The 17107-nt window shown below is 36.0% G+C and overlaps 1 protein-coding gene across 6 annotated transcripts in view; it reads right to left on the minus strand.

Moving 5' to 3' along the window:
• The window catches only part of GRM8 (glutamate metabotropic receptor 8), a 337236-nt gene that overhangs the window by 116964 nt on the left and 203165 nt on the right, over positions 1-17107 (minus strand). For all 6 annotated transcript variants that reach the window (XM_065857875.2, XM_071803378.1, XM_071803380.1 and 3 more), the window contains one exon: positions 9952-10152. In XM_065857875.2, the coding sequence (XP_065713947.1) occupies positions 9952-10152 (201 nt within the window). The remainder of the gene's footprint in view (positions 1-9951; positions 10153-17107) is intronic.

Raw genomic sequence — 17107 nt, forward strand, 5'->3', positions numbered from 1 at the left:
AATAGACACTTAGTGCTACTAAAATAGGATAAGGAGAGTCCATTTGAATAAGACTTCTAGGAAGTCTTGCATTCCTGGCTGAACTGTGACCCAAATGCAACAAGAGTAACAAATATCCTCCCAGTCATTGTTTAAGACATGCTTCTGGGACATGGCTTCAGACTCCTTTAGATTATAGGCTTAGGAGTCAATTACTTCATTTCTTTATTGAACATCCAGTTCTCAGACTAATAGGAAAAGTTTGGGGGAGGGTCAAGCTCCAGTGTTTCTACTGTCTTCATCTCAAAGCAAAGTTAGCACTACTGTATTAAATATTTCTGGTTCCTTTCTGGAACTGTTCAGAGGCATAAATCTCTTTGCCTTGACTTAACATAGAAGGGTAGTACCACGCGCTCTTATCCTCCAGCTGAACTCCTTAAAAAAGTCAGTATCAAAGTTAATCATACTGAATAATAAATCTCAACCATTGTAACTGGAAAGTCTAAGGAGTAAGCTATTATTAGTGTGTAAATTTTGACACAGTAGTCAAAAACACAATCACATTTTCATACTTTGAAATGTAGCTGAATATCCTCTAATAATCTTACCTTTACATAACAGCTCAACTACCAGTAAATAAAACTCTATCCAAGTAGAGTACCAGTCAAGCTGATAATTTGTTAATATAGCTGTAAGTAATAGCACCATTTTCAAACCATCTGACCATGTAGGCTCCTATGACTTGGTTTAAAAGAGTTTAAGCTTCCAAGTGTAACTAATAATCAAGAATATTCTATATTTTCTATATTCCAAACTATTTTTTTATTAAATGTTAATGTAATTATAAAGTTAATAACCCAAACGAATTAGTACAAATTGAAAAATGTTAATATGGAAACCTCACTTATGCATCATTGCTTTGAATGGGTGCAATGCACAGAATCCACAGAATCGCAACTAAAATCTTTACTGCAAATGATCTTACCCTTAATTATCAAATGTTCAGTTTTGATTATAAGGATAACAGAAGAACTGAAACAGTCTCCGTACTTAAAATAGAATGCTTCAGGAATTTGTGCATCAAATCACTTTTATTTCAGGCTTACAAGTGAGAGATTTAACTGTGACTATGGGGAGCAACATTTTGGGTCCAGTATGTTCCATATAAAACATAACCTGCTGTGTGGCCAAAATGATTGGATACCTTAATCTTCAGGAATAACAGCAAATGCTTCCTCTGCTGGAGTAAATTAGAGAAGCTTCTAAGATAAACTGTTTTTCACATATTTAATATTTCATACTATTAGAAATTCTTTAACCAGCCTTTGAGAAAAATCTCTCTAACTCATAGCTGTTTCCACAAAAACATACAGAAGCAGAGGAGTTGCGATGGTGCTGAAATGCTAATGGAGAGATTGGCTCTCTGGTAGCCTTTAGAGGAATCAGCCTTTCCCATCAGCTATATGGAGAACTAGACAGTTATTTAAATTTTAACAGCTACTGAAAATGAGGAAAACCTACTTGCCTGCAAGGGTTGAACTGAATCCCATCACTTTTCTCTTGGATATCTTGTTTAGTTTCCTTTAGTTTTCCTTAAGATCAAATCTGTTAGCAAGGACCTGGTCTTGAATCCAGTACTGCTTTGACTATAGATGTGAACTTGGTTGATTACTGCTGAACACAACATTTCCTTAGAGTAGAAAAACTAAATAGTGCTGTCTGACAATGTCAGCCATGCCCGTTAATTGTAAATTTATTCTCTCCCCACTGTAATTCCTGCCTGCCCTACAGTATTAATTCTACCTGATTTCACTGTCATTCCCTTTAACATAGAAAAATGGTTATTTTCCTCCTTATATGAGAATCCAAGATTTGTCAAGATAATTTCCCTGACAATGACCTCCTTGAAGAATTACTCTATTTTTTGAGTTTGTCATTTATCAGTCATTACCAGATAGATCACTTTTTACATGAATGAACTATAAACGGAGCATATTTACATGACCAAATACCCTTAACAAAATCCTTGTTACATTTTTCCCTTGATATTCTCTCTGATGTGTCTATTTCATTCTGTAAGTAGAAGCTGTTGTAGGAAAATGAAAAAGGTTCAGATTATTCTGTTACAGAGGTACTGAAAAGCAGTTCATTTCCCCTCATGACTGTCCTGCTGGCTTGCAGAACTGTTGTCTTAACAAAAGGGTCATAAATTCACATATGAGATAATTAGTAACTTGTACAAACATTCTTACTTGATTTGACAGATTTAAGAGGAAGTTTTAAATTTAAACATTTAGGTTAGGAAGATTGTCAAGGTATTCTTTTCCTCAAAACATATGACACATCTTTTTCCTGTTATTAATTGTAAAAATGATATCTGGATGATTTAATAACACTACAGCACCACATCTACAATGTTTCTTACACTGACTAAGAGAAAGAAAGATACGTGCCTTATGGATCCAGTTTCTTCACTTTTATATACCTTTTCAATCAGAATGGCAAGGATTAATTTGTACTACTCACTATTGTTTGAGTTTTTCACTTGATCATATTAGAAGACTGTAATGTATCTGAATATCTTCACCTATTGGGAGATGCAAATCAATTTTCATGGGTAATGAGGGTGAATCCTTCATCATCTCTCTTTACATATTAATTATTAAAATACCTTATGAATTAGACCTTGTTCCTCCAAACAGAGAATCAACCTCAGTCACATTCTACATCACTAATTGTGTATGTGAAGCATATATATTGCTCGATTAACCAGTACTTAAGATCTGTACATAAACAAGAGTACAACTACAAATTGCACCTACTTTTAGGTTATACCTTCTACTTTCACTCACAGCATTTTCATAATCTCGGATTTTAATCACATGGATTCATGAGGTGCCTAAGAATCAGAGCAGTTCCAAGCTTTGTCTGTTGCACGTGCATACTTTATAACCATGTGCTACTTACATCCATTAAAAGTGATTCAGGCCACTGTGAAATTTTGGTCTCTTGTACATTCCATTAAAATACTTAGCATGCCAAAGCAGAACTTATTTGAAATCACCCCCTGCTCATCCCCAATAATAAATTAAGAAAGGTAGCAACTCTTTTCTTAATTTAACATAAAGGTATGGGAAAACAGACATCAGGATTCCTCATTACAAATGGTCTACCTTAGTCCCAGTGCATTCACAAACCAAATTAGACACTTCTAAAACCATGACAAAAGTACATTAAAAGACTGACTTCTTTTGAATTCTCAGATTTTATGAGTTCCAGTCTATGTTAGTTTAAGTGTTAGCCACGTTTTCAAACATTTCTCTGTATCACCAAGATAAACAAACAAACACACATTGAATTATGTCATGTGATTAAATTGTGACAGAATAAACATCACAGATCTTTATAAAACTGCACCAGACATTACCCATTCTACACCAACTTCTGCAGCTGAAAGAAGTGTCTTAATTTCTTCAGCAGAATACAGATTAGTGAAACTAGTTTTGCTACCACAGTGAATCCTAGCAAGGTCAGCAGAGTTCAGCCCTTCCCAGTTCATTGTTAATCTTGTTTGCCCCTATCTGATCTACTGATCTGGTATCATCTCCCATTATACTGAGATAGTTTTTAACCCTGTCAGAATTTGGGACCAGTGGCATCATATGATGTTAAGTGTTTCTGACTGTACAAACCCCTAATTTATGAACTGACAATAGGAATTCATAAGTTTAAAAATCACAGATGTGTCCAACTTCAACTATTTCAAAAAGGTTTGTTTTTTTTCTCTTGGTAGTTGTAGACTTGAGAGTTAGATTTTTAAAAATCTGAGCTAGAAGCATAGCTCTAGCACATTTTAAGTGGGACATTTAGTTCTATTGTGCTTAATGCCTTAAAAAATGTCAAAACTTATCAGTCTCAAAAGGCAGCATTTTAAAGCTTCTGTTTTAATGATAAATAATGATTTGAAAATGCAGATTTTGTATGCAGTGAAAGAATAGAGAGGTGTCAGCTTTCTTCAATAAAACATTTAAAACAGTCTGAGCTGTGTATTTAGTCAGAAGAGTTTTACACAGACTGATGTCTTAGCAACTTCAAAAGATTACAGGAGAAGAAGAATTTTGTAAATGGCTGATTCCACAATAATGATTCTCTGAAGGTTTCAAAATCCTCCATGAGAAACCCCATTCTTCTTTAAAAAAGAAAACAGAACAAAACCAACTGTTCTTTGTATATACTGCTTTAGCAGAAAAAAAAAAAAAAAAACACAATGTAGAGTGAACATTAATTTTTAGTTTACAAGTGTAGATGCCTTATTTTGAGTTTGTCTGCTAGTTTCTATTCTTCTGCTTCATATTCTGATAGCATTCTGCCCTTTCAGGATGAAATTTTGCATGTGTGGGTTTTTTTGTTTTTTTTTTTTTTTTTTTGGTTGGGTTTTGGAGGGTTTTTGTTTGGTTGGTTTTGTATTTGTTTAGTTGTTGGGGGGTTTGTTTGTTTGTTTGTTTGCCTTTTTTTCATGGGGTTGATGCCACATACATGTTGTCTGTGTAGCCAAAAATTATATTTTCTCAAAGGCATTTAATTAACTTATCTGAAACCTAAATAACAGCAAATTTTACTAATCCGCTCAGACTATGAAACTCGTTCCAGAAGAATAAAGGTAACATGTTCATTTGCTATTATAAAGCAAGGGTAAGTGATAGAATTTTCTTTCAAGTCCAGCTAGGGCCACAGAATCACAGCATGGCTGAGATGGGAAGTGACTTTTGGAGATCACCTAGTCCAACCCCTTTGCCTAGAGCAGGTTCAGCTAGACCAGGGTGCCCATTTGCAGCCACGTTTGAATATCTCCAAGGATAAAGAATCCAAAACCTTTCCAGGCAACCTGTTCCAGTGTTACTGTAGATTTGTAACAAAAACCCAGCAAGCAACATAGTTGCTTGGTTTGTCCCAGAGAAGACTAAAGAAAAGGTTGTACAGTCAGACTCAGAAGAGCCTCCTCTTCACCAGGAGAGGGTAGTGATGTCGCAGTGACCTCCTGCAGAAGGACATAACATTTATCTAAGCATTGACAGCATTGGGGAGTCAGTGCTCCCACCTATTCTCTGCTCCCTTCTTGCTTAGCCCTGCCCTCCTAAAAAAGTGTCAAAGTAGCAAGTACCCTGGTTCACTTGCAGGATACATCGCTCATCAAGGTTAATAAGATGTCTGTATGCATCTATGGGAATATAGGTCAAATTCTTCCCTTGTCTTTAAGATTAAGTGGTACTCATATTGCAATATCTATAAATATATTATGTTCTAGTTTGTGATGTTTCCTCGGTATTTATCCCTGGAAGTATTACAGTGCATTAGTGTAAATATAAATACCAATATGTGACTAAAGGTAGGCAAAAAAGAGCTATGTCATGCTAGCTATAAATCTACACATACAGAAAAAGCGTACTCGCTTCTGTATCAAATGTTTTATGTACAATATAAACAAATATCTTTGGAATTTAACTATAAATTTTGATCTTCACTTTTGTAGTGGGAAAACAGGGGAAGGAACACTGATCAGTCTTATCACTTTGTGGTTTATTACCACTCAAAAAATAACACTGTATCCATGTTGTCATCCTTTTTTCTTTTTTTTTTTTTTCCTTTAACCAGGAGGAAATACAGAAACAAATATTTTCCTAAAACAAACAAACAAAAACCACATTTGAAATACTTCTGTCCACCACAAATGCATGTTCAAGTCCTGTTTCTGCTAAACGAGGAACACTTACATTGAATTCAGCAGAGCACTTATAAAACACTCAGCACATGCCAGGATAAACCTCTTAGAAAACATCTGCTTCTTTTGTAGACAGAAAAATAGAGTTAACTAGAGTGAGAACACTAGAGTGATGTGATGCAAGAACATATTGAATCATGCCACAACACGTGCATATCACCATTTATAAACCTAATTAAAAGAAACATTATTTGCTTTACATATCTTCAAATGTGAAACACCAGTTTCACGTAAATATCTCATTTTGTTTGGATACAAAAACTGGTAGGGAAAAACCTTTCAAACGTGGCACCTTTATTAAAATAAGAACACCACAAAGTGACAAAATACATGTTTTGCCTTGGAAACCCAAAGATAAGTAGGAGTATGAAACTTTTGAAAGCTCTAAGTGTTCTTTGATCACAGAAGCAATAGGCCGTATCAGTTACATGTTAGAAGTTTCTTTTCCTATGAAATTAAATCAGTTATTAAACTGCCCATCACAAATGAAAAGCAATTGCTTTTAGACACCACATTTTGCTAGCTGTCCTAAGAAAAACACAGGTGATAATAAAACAGAAGACTACACTCAGCAGTAAGTCAAATCTCATGTACAAGTAAATTTCCCCTTCAAAATCACGCTGAACTGTGAGATTTTCTACATATAACATATAACTAGTAGAAGAATATCTAAGCAGAAACAAATGTCATATCAATTACATCAGTACACTGTGTGCTGGTGGTTATGATCACCCTTCAGTCATGATGGTGTCATGGAATATTACAGAGATGAATCCTTCAGGAGAAAAAATCTTCTTCATAATTTGTAAATAAAAATAAACAGAGTAAACAAAAAATAAACACATTTCAAAGTGATTATTTGCAATCAAAACAAAACAGTTACTCCAATAAACAGAAATATGTGTGTTTTCTTCCCCTTGCAAACATGCTCCATAATGCAGAATGGTGTCCATAGTGCAGGTCATACTTTGTGAGCTGAGACCCACTAAGTTGAATGTGACAGCATATTAACTGGACTTGCAGACCCTCATTACTACCTTAGTTAAGGAGGATATACTGAATTAAGAGAAGCGAGAATTTGCTTTAATATGCATGAAGGTAGAATCATGTGGGGAAACTGATAATGAATAAAAAATAAAACTGCCTATCTTAAAAATGCCAGTTATTTCTTGATTTAGAAATTTGTATCTTCTTGAAAATCAGAGGCTTAATTTTAAACACAGGAAAAAATCTTCGAGCTTAAGAAAAAGCTTTTTTTTTTATGTGAAGGTGATCAAATACTGGAACTGATTGCTCAGAGAGAATTTTGAAGGATTTTCCATCCTTCTGTATATTTAAAACCTGGCTGGACATTGTCTTAAGTAATCTGATTTGGTTGTTCCTGATCTGTGCGGGGTGTTGGAGTAGGTGATCTCCAGAGGTCACTGCCAATTTCAGCAATCCTCCAATCCTGTGATTGTTAGTAGAGAAAAATGCTACCTTGAACAGCTGTGAAAGTCAGGTTTTCCTTTCATCTGTCAGGTCACTTTTAATACGCTACATTATTAATGACTGAACCTAGGATGTACGTCAAAATTGACAGACGGTACTACTGCCAATTCCCAGCACAGGAGGTCTAGCAATCCCCAGGTTCCAGCGTAAGTTAAGGAATGACCTATTAGAGAGAAGTGTAAGGGAAAGGGACCTGGGGGTTCTGGTGGACAACAGGATGACCATGAGCCAGCACTGTGCCCTTGTGGCCAGGAAGGCCAATGGCATCCTGGGGTGTATTAGAAGGGGGGTGGTTAGTAGGTTGAGAGGCATTCTCCTTCTCCTCTATTTTGCCCAGGTGAGACCACATCTGGAATATTGTGTCCAGTTCTGGGCCCCTCAGTTCCAGAAGGACAGGGAACTGCTGGAGAGTCCAGTGCAGGGCAACAAAGATGATTAAGGGAGTGGAGCATCTCCCTTATGAGGAAAGGCTGAGGGAGCTGGGTCTCTTTAGTTTGGAGGAGACTGAGGGGTGACCTCATTACTGTTTATAAATATATGAAGGGTGAGTGTCATGAGGATGGAGCCAGGCTCTTCTCGGTGACAACCAATGTTAAGACAGGGGGTAATGGGCGCAAACTGGAACATAGGTGGTTCCACTTAAATATGAGAAGAAACTTCTCAGTGAGGGTAACAGAGCACTGGAACAGGCTGCCCAGGGAGGTTGTGGAGTCTCCTTCTCTGGAGACATTCAAAATCCACCTGGACACATTCCTGTGTAGCCTCATCTAGGTGTTCCTGCTCCGGCAGGGGGATTGGACTAGATGATCTTTTGAGGTCCCTTCCAATCCCTAACATTCTGTGATTCTGTGAATCTATGTAAGTATTTACCTCCATAAACCAAACCGGATACAGTGGCAGTGCTGTCCTGAGGAACAGGAATTTGGAATTAACAGGAAAAGGCAAAGAGTTATAGACAGTACTCTGCTTGTGCCTCCTAATGCATGACACAAAAAGAATGAAATATTTGGGCATATAATGCACCTGAAAAATTGGTACACCTATGCATAATATGGACTAGCTGAGTACAGGGAGGAGTTAACAGATCCCATGGGATGGAAAGCTAACCTCACAGAAATGTTTCTCTTTTTTTTTTCTTTTTTTTTTTCCCTCTATTTCAGTAAATTACTAGTTCAAAAGCAGATACTTTTTCATTAGTGTCTAAACTACTTTATCCCACTCTTTCATCTCTTCTTGTTGCAATACTTAGCCAGAGAAATCATGACATGTATTGATGAAACAATCCAGGCAGAGAAAGATTTCATATAAAATGTACAGCTTATCTTTTTACTCTAAACTTTCATGCTCAGAAAATGAAAATAGATCACTTTCTTTGTGCTTTAATGACATAGACCCAGAAGAATATCTACTGGAAATGTAGATAATTATCACTGCAAACCTCACAATATGCCGCCTTCCTTTGTCATCACAACAACAATTCCCATTTGCCAGCAAGATATTTTGTTCCAGGTTTTCTTTAAAATCATTAAAGAATCATTTAAACTCCTTCTATCTTTATATTCCTGTAGTCAGGGATTCCCTTTTCATGAAAATTGCATAGGAATAAAAAAGGTTTAGAAGAGGAAAAAGCTGTGAACTACAGCCAACATTCATACCAACCAGAAGGTCTGGTACATTACCTAAAGCAAAAAAAAAAGCTTCCACTCAGAAGCTAAATTCAAAATGACCTTGTGCTTTTTTCAAAAAGGCTGGCAGCTGAGGTCATTGGAATAAATTGTGATAGACAGTGCTTCTCTCTATATAGTTAGAGGGTATGTCTAGAATGTGAGTTACCATCATGTAGAGGGAAAAAAATAAAAGAACAACAAAACACAACAAAGAACACTGTTCTATTTCTTTGTAAAAGAATGGTAAATACAGCCTACAATAATTCTGACTTTCACGAAATAATGTATATTTCCAGGAACTTTATTTCATGATCAGGTAGGTTCTACCCTTTTTAATTCTACATTCATAAATTAATCCTGTTCTTTATTGGCCTCTACTGTTAACAGCATAAGCATCTGTAACAACATTTCCCCAGCAGGCAGATCCCAGCTGCACAGAATATTATGTACTAGTGTTTAAAAATATATATTGCAGTTTTGTTGAAGCTCACTAAATCACCAAGTGAAAAACAATGAAATGGAAAAGAAGTTGGAATTGCTAGTGAGTGTTTTAATTGAGATTCAAATATGCAAATTGAAAACCAAATCCTCACTATTCACTTTTGTAAGGAAATTGTTAACAGTGATTTCAGAAGGCCATTTTCAAAAGGGTATTTTTTTCAATTCATTCTCTTGCAAAAACATAAACAACCTTTGTCAAAGGATTTTAATCTGTCAGTAGGACTGCATGAGTCCTCAACTTGTTTCTGTAATAGCAGCTTTTCACCAGAATATTTTGATCAACAGATTATTTTAACATCTGCCTCTTTTGGGAGCAGCTTAATGTTAAGACAAAAAATACATTTGAGGTTTCAAAGCAGGTGGAAAAACCTCACAGTTCTGATTAAATGAGAATTGCTTCTAATCCTGTTTTCCACTGTGCCTTAAAGCACTTTATATAAAGAAGAAAACACATCTTGTCGCTTCTGAAACATTGAAAGAAAAGAGCCAGAGAGGGGAGGTGGGGAAGACGTGGAAAGAGTACATGTAACTTACCATTGAAGTTTACTGCCCGGATATAAGTAAGTAGCTCTTTACCATCAATTGTGCTCATCCTCGGACATAGACCAATATATCCAGGACAGAGATCTTTATGCATGTTGTGCAGTGCATAGGCCATGGAATATACTGCATCAATTACAAACTGAACTTTTCCTTCTTGCTCATAGGCTGAATCTCTTGCAATTCTTTCTAAGCCTGAGGAAGAATGGGAAAGAATCAGTTTACTTCTGTTTGTATTTGTGTGTACATGCATGAGTATTTGCATGCAAAAATTCACAGTAGAACATAAATAATTACAGTCAGATTGATAGGTAAAGTTGGGACTCATCTATCCATCACCTAAATAAACAAGACAAGGAAAAATACGGCCATCTGGGTTTGTCTCTAATCATTGTACACTGTGCCAGGTATATAAACAGTATGTTGAGTTCTGAGCTGGGAAAGAGGACAGAACATTTCATTACAAGAAAAAAGAAATATATATATGTATATTTCTACAATCCAGTAGAAAAACTCTCCACATTATTGACTTTTGTTCAACACCTCATTATTGTTATTTATAGGACACTTCTACAGCAGCCTGCTATTTTGTTTTAGATAAATTTAAGACTACCTTGATTTTTATCCCTGTCTATTGTTTGATAAAGTTTATTTAAGCATGTCAGGGAAAAAAAGCTGAATGCTTGCCAAGTGATGTGGCCATCTGTCTCCATATTGAAAAGTGCTTATTTTAGGACTTTTTCCTGCATTTACTAGTGAATTATGCTTCACGTTGGGAATCATGTACTGTCTTCTATTTCCTACAGGGACATTTTTCTATCAGAGGAAATATAGAGCAAATCAATACATTATGAAATTTTGATCCTATGGGAACTGCACACATTAATCATCTATGTTCAAATCCAGAGAACCTTTTACATTCATAGGTTATAGTACTAAGTGGAGAAGATAGAAAATAAAGTTCAGGAAAATCATGTTTTAAGTAGACAACCAACACGAGAATCAATGTCCTGTATAGAAGGAATTCATCTACTAATTTCAAAGGCTCAAAATCTTGATTTGGAAAGGAAAAGAAGGGTCTGCAGATCTCAAGATGAATTCTGGCCTGCTAAAATATACAATAAAGTTCCCATTGACTCAGTGAAGACAAAATTAAATATCGAGGTTATCTAACAGATTAACAAATCAATCAATTTGAAAATAATCCATTCACATTATTTAAGACTATTTAGAAGTTAAACAAAAGTTTATGTACTATATTTTTTTTTAATGTTGACATTCTATTTTTTTGTTTGTTTGTTTCTTTTTATCTAAGCATGGGATTTATCAGTTCAAGATATCAGTTTTGTTGTATCCAAATTTTTAAAAGCTCATTGTTTACGTGTGAAAAAATACAGTATGAAAGATCTTTCTTTAAACAATGAATGCAAGTCCATATGACATGAAAAGAAAAGCCAGGGAGTCTGCTCGGAAGCCTTTATTCTGTTTGCCTGCTACACTTCAGTTCCGCTGTCTCACATTACAATGATAACATATGAATCAATTTGTAATCTGACAATCAGCAGTGTTTTGTACTTTAAACATCCCTGAGCACTGGGAGCGATAGACAGCTTCAAAAAATCACGATGTACTTTTATTTCTCCAAAGGAAATAGTTAAAAAAATAATCACTGTCTCTTGGAAACATGTTAAACATTTGGAGAGGAAAGTGTATAACCCATTTTTGCAATTTGTTACCAAGTAACTTCATAGACACTTTTCGAGACATACTATCTAATGATTGGCAAATAACCAGAAAATAGTGTGACTCTATTGCAAATAAACAAACATAGAAAGTTTTTACAGTCTAAAAACTACACAATTAGTTACAATGCTTTGCCAAGAGATAAAAGAAAATATGAAATGTGGCTTAATTATACTGCAACTTTATTAACTTATTTCACATGGGAAATAGCTTCCAACAGTAAGTGATGGGTAGACCTCAGGATCTCTACCTTGACTGTTCCTTCCTTGTTAAGACTGCTAGACAACAAGTGAAGGACAGGGTTCACAGAACTGCTGTAGTGCCCAATAACCTGTGTGTGCTCCCCAGAGCTTCCTCATCCTTTAAACAGGATGGGCAGGACAGGAGGAGTTTGAATGAGATAAATCCAAGTTAATTGCCAAGCTACATATAATTCTGCTCACATATCAGATGCATAGATGTGTATGTCGAAGGGTGGGCATTTGGTGAAAGACAGAACAATTTTCTGTAGGAAATGCTAAGTCATAAAGTTGCAAACACTTATGCAAGTGCATTGTACTAAGTGGCACAGGTTTTTAAAGGGGAAAAAATCAGTATCATTCCCCTCTATATTATAATAAAGTTTAAACACACATTGAATTTGCATAAATTTCTTCCACAGCATAACATTTTACCTTTATCCTTCAGAGATATATGTTCATAAATTAATTTATCTTATAATTACAGAGAAAAAAAATACTAGGAAATAATATGTTTCCTTACATACAAAAGAGTGATGAACACCACAGAATTATCAGTTTAAAATCTGACAAACCCAGAAGGTGATAACGCAATAGAGAAGAAAAAGAAAAGTCTCTGTGCTTCGCATAACTAAAAATCAATCAATCAATAAATAAATAAATAAATAAATAAATAAATAAATAAATAGGACTATGTAGTCTTGAGGGTTTTTTTCATCTTCTCTTTCTAGAACTCACAAACATAAAACAATACTTTATAAAGATGACAAGAACTCATCAACTTAAATTACATTACACTGCCATAAATAAATGTTAATATATAGTAGTAAAATAATGCATATTGCCTAAGCCATAAATATGGTCAGCTACTACAGAGATAATATTACAAATTTGGAAGACATGATTATAATTTTTCTTCAGATTTGTATATCAAGTAATAACAGTTTCATTTATAGCTTGAATCTGAGCTCTAAAAGTCATGTGTCTGCACACAGTGGTGACTTGAAAGATTAATTTTTTTTTTTTTTATCTCATAATAGAAACATTTTAATGCTTTCTTAATGACCACTTCAATTTCTTAAACTGCAGTTTTTCCTCTGGAAAAATTGCTTAGGCTGTGTCTTTATCAAAAAAAAAAAAAAAAGTGATATTCCCAGTTCTTGAATCTGGGCATTTGGTACCCCCGTGGTCTGGCAGTGTGTCAAAGAACTGAGACAAAGAACTGGGCTCACACTGTCCCTTCCATTTCTGATGTTCAAATAAAGGAAACCCAGGGAAAAGTGTCATGGTGCTTTCCAGCAGGTCTTCCAATCCAGCTATTAAGAACTGCAAGCTTGTGGGAAATTTCAGCAAGATGTCAAGTCTTTCCCTGACCAATGGAGAAAATACATAGACACATGCATTAATTTTATCATCTAGGGCTAGAGAAGAGCTAGGAGAGGTGTAACAGTAGCCCAGAAGAAGTGTCAACTACTCCTGACTTCTTCTATTTGAAATCTCTTTTGGGAACCCTAGAGTGAGCACAGAAATGATCCTGTAAGTGCTGTACATGTGGAAGTGTTGCTACAGCTACTCTTGCACTTCCTGAGCAAAAGTGACAAGCGTGGGTGTTGCAGGATTTATTACCTCCATACCTTCTCACCATTTTTCCCTTGGTTTCTGCAGTTCCTATGCTGCAGGAATAATCGTGCATCCTGCTCAGCTAAGCCTCAGAAAAGATAAGGAGGAAAACAGTAGGAAGCTGAGACGTAGACTAGGTGAATAAGGGGATGTGGCTGGGACTAATGGTCTGGGAGGGAAGATGAAGTAGGTGACATTGTCAGTTCCACAGGTGAGAAATGGGAATCAAGAAATTTCAGGAAATATAATCAAAAGAAGTTAGGCCTTTACAACAATAAATTAAAATATATCTTAGTTAAAAACTTAGTAACAGCATACAGCAAGTGAATAAAGATTCCTGTAGAATAATATGGCTAAGATAATTAAGGAAGTCTGGGCACTGGACAACATTGGGAGACAGAAGCCCATAGTTTAGAGGAACAGAGATATCTAGTATGGAGATGCAGTGTCCCTGGGAATAGGATCCTAATTTTGACAGAATAATTATCATAAACTCAGGTTTATGCACCCCATGAAGATCTGTAGCCCATGGAAAGGTCTCACGTTGGAGAAGTTTGTGGAGGACTGCCTTCCATAGGATGGACCCCACACTGGAGGAAGGGAAGAGTGTGAGAATTCCTCCCCCTGAGGAGGGAGGAATGGCACAGATCACATGTGATGAACAGACCACAACCCCTATTCCTCATGTCCCTGCGCTGCTCAAGAGGTAGAGGCAGAGAAATCACAAGTTTAGCATGGGAAGAAGGGAAGCGAGGGGGAGGTGTTGTAAGATTTGTGGTTAGTTTCTCATTATCCTACTCTGATTTGATTGGTAATAAATTAAATTAATTTCCCTGAGTTGAGTCTGTTTTTCCTGTGATGGTACTTGCTGAGTGATCACCCTGCCCTTATCTCAATCCATGAGACTCTCATTATATTTTCTGTCTTCTGTCCAGTTGAGGAGGGGAGTGATAGAGTGGCTTTAGTGGACACCTGGCATCCAGGCAGGGTCAACCCACCACAGTCTATCAACGGGCTAACATTCTATGTCTGCCTGAAACACTCAACTGCCAACTGTAGGTTCCATTTATGCTAATTTATGTCACTTATTTCTATGTTTGCTATCACTTGATATATGTATCTTATGGTTGGTAATTTTGGTCAAAATCACTATTTATCAGGAAAAAAAAAAAAAAAAGCAACTTACAAAAAAACCTAAGACTTGCATGGCTTGTCCTTCATTTGGGAAACAGCAATATGCACAATTAGTAGTGGCATGAGTCCTACTGTAGGAGGGCCAGGAATCTCCTAAATGTGGATTTGTCACTGTCAAGGAAAGATCCTTTGCAAGAGCTTGTATTCCTCCCTCCTTTCCACATTTCCAGCCACTTTTCTGTCTCTCTGTACCCTCTCACATTTGTTGAGTGTCAAATCAGCTCTTTTATTGACTGTGCTTTAAATAAGGGGAGAAAACTTTATGTGTAACAATAGGAGGACAAGTAAGACGGGGGGGGGAAATTACAATAAATATATTTGTGAAAATTATAACAGGCAAAATGGTTACTCATTAATAGCTTTCATTCTATTTGTTTTCTTTTACCTGTTCTCATTATATATGCTTGTGTGTAAATACTGCTTAAAGCCAGTTGGTGCATTCATGCAAGTCTTGTTTTTTTTTTTTCCCAAACTTTTGCTTTGACAGTCCTGGGTCTTCAATATCTAGTAACATTTTTTCAGTTCACTATTACAATTCACATTCTTTACTCACAGCTAAATTATTTTTCCCCATTACTTGGCTCATAAAACAGTTTTACTTAAGCTGCACTGTGTTGAGATTGATCTTTCTGTGCATGCCAGTCACAATCACAACTGAATCACAATAATTTGCAAGCAGGCTCCCACTACTCTTCAGCTCAGGCATGACAGTCCTCTATTTGTCAGAGCTGGATAGAACTTGCCATCTTTGCAGTAACACTTTTCCGCAGAAAGTTGGAGTTTGCAACCGTAAGCTATTTCAGCAGGCTCAGCAGGAAGCACCAGGAGCATATGTTGCTCCCATTGAAGTCTTCCCAATTATTCAGCTGTTTTCCTCACATATTATAGAGTCTGCTATGAGCAAAGTAAAGATCATAGTCTTCTTTTACTAAACTTAAGGGGATGATATATTTTTATAGTGGGGGAGTTGAGTTTGCTATAATAATAGCTGCATAGTAAGTGCGGTGCTTGTTTTGTGCATGAGTTAGTTTGCAGAGAGCATCACAGAACCTGTGGCTCCTCTGTAATAGTATGGTGTCAGTTTAGGAAGCAATTCAGAGAGGAAATGAAGGATTATATCAATTTTCTCAGCCATTCCAAAAAGAAAATAGAGAATGTAGAAGCAATGGTAGTGAAATGAAGGAGTTCGACTGCTCTTCTCCAACAAGTGACAAACGTGGTTTTGTGGTTTAATGACCTTTCATTTGATATAATTTTTCTGGGATTATGCCTCTTTATGCCAGCTTCCCAAAAAAAACACACACCACCAAAACAAAAAGTAAGACAGCAAGACCAATTAGCAAAAGTCTGAGAAATAAAGTTTTTCTATTCCTAGAATAATATGGAGATTTTAAAATACTTCCTACCCAGAACTGGGCTGAAATCTCACATTTTTAAAACTTTCTAAATAGAAAACAGCAAAATGACCATTTCCTGTAAGTGAATATGTTTCAACATCACCATAAATGAGAAATTAATTACCGTTTTTGTTTGTCTGGTTCTTTAAATGAAGTACCTTAAAAATTCTGTCCATGCCCACAAACATTTTTCATTGGAAATACCATAACATTTTTCCTGACCTTCACAGTAAATCAGAAATTTGTTTCAACAGAACACTTTGAACAACTGCACAATAGCATATATCAAATTGGAATTAAACCTTTATTCTAGTGATATTGGGGTTTTTTGTTCCTGCTACTATATGTGACATTTACTAGAGCGTTCTCACTTAGAAAAACAAACTGACGTTGCATTGCTAGTACATTATTTTTTTCCTCTTTTCTGTGCTTTGAGAGAGCCTCTAACAACAGTTTGAATGTTATTAGAATGAAAAAAAGTTCCCTTTTCTAGTTAATGCCTTCATATTGCCTAATTATAGCTCTTGAAACAGTGTAGAGAGTTGAAGAACACAGGCATTCAGAACTCTCAAGCATTTAAAACCTGCATCTACAACAACTAACAGTAGCAGTATTGTGTAAAATGTTAATACCACCTTGCTGATTCAAGATTTGCTGTGATGTGTATGTTAGGCTAAACAGTAATAACTTAGTTCAGATAACAAGGAGGCACCGCTGAGTATTGTTTTTGCCAACCACGCTAAGAAGCACACTATGATTATAAGAGAAATGTTGTATCAAAAACACAGTGTGAAAAGCAATATTTCTTTCAGGGACTTCACTAGTCAGTCTCAATATATTGCCCATGTAGGAATATTTATTATTTAGTGTGGACAAAACTCAAAGCTGGGTATAACATTTTACAAAGTTATATGACCTTGCTATCAACAGGCTGCAGCTTTGAAACTGCAGGCAGAT

The sequence above is a fragment of the Patagioenas fasciata genome, chromosome 1 (genome assembly GCF_037038585.1).
Source record: "Patagioenas fasciata isolate bPatFas1 chromosome 1, bPatFas1.hap1, whole genome shotgun sequence".
NCBI lineage: Eukaryota > Metazoa > Chordata > Aves > Columbiformes > Columbidae > Patagioenas > Patagioenas fasciata.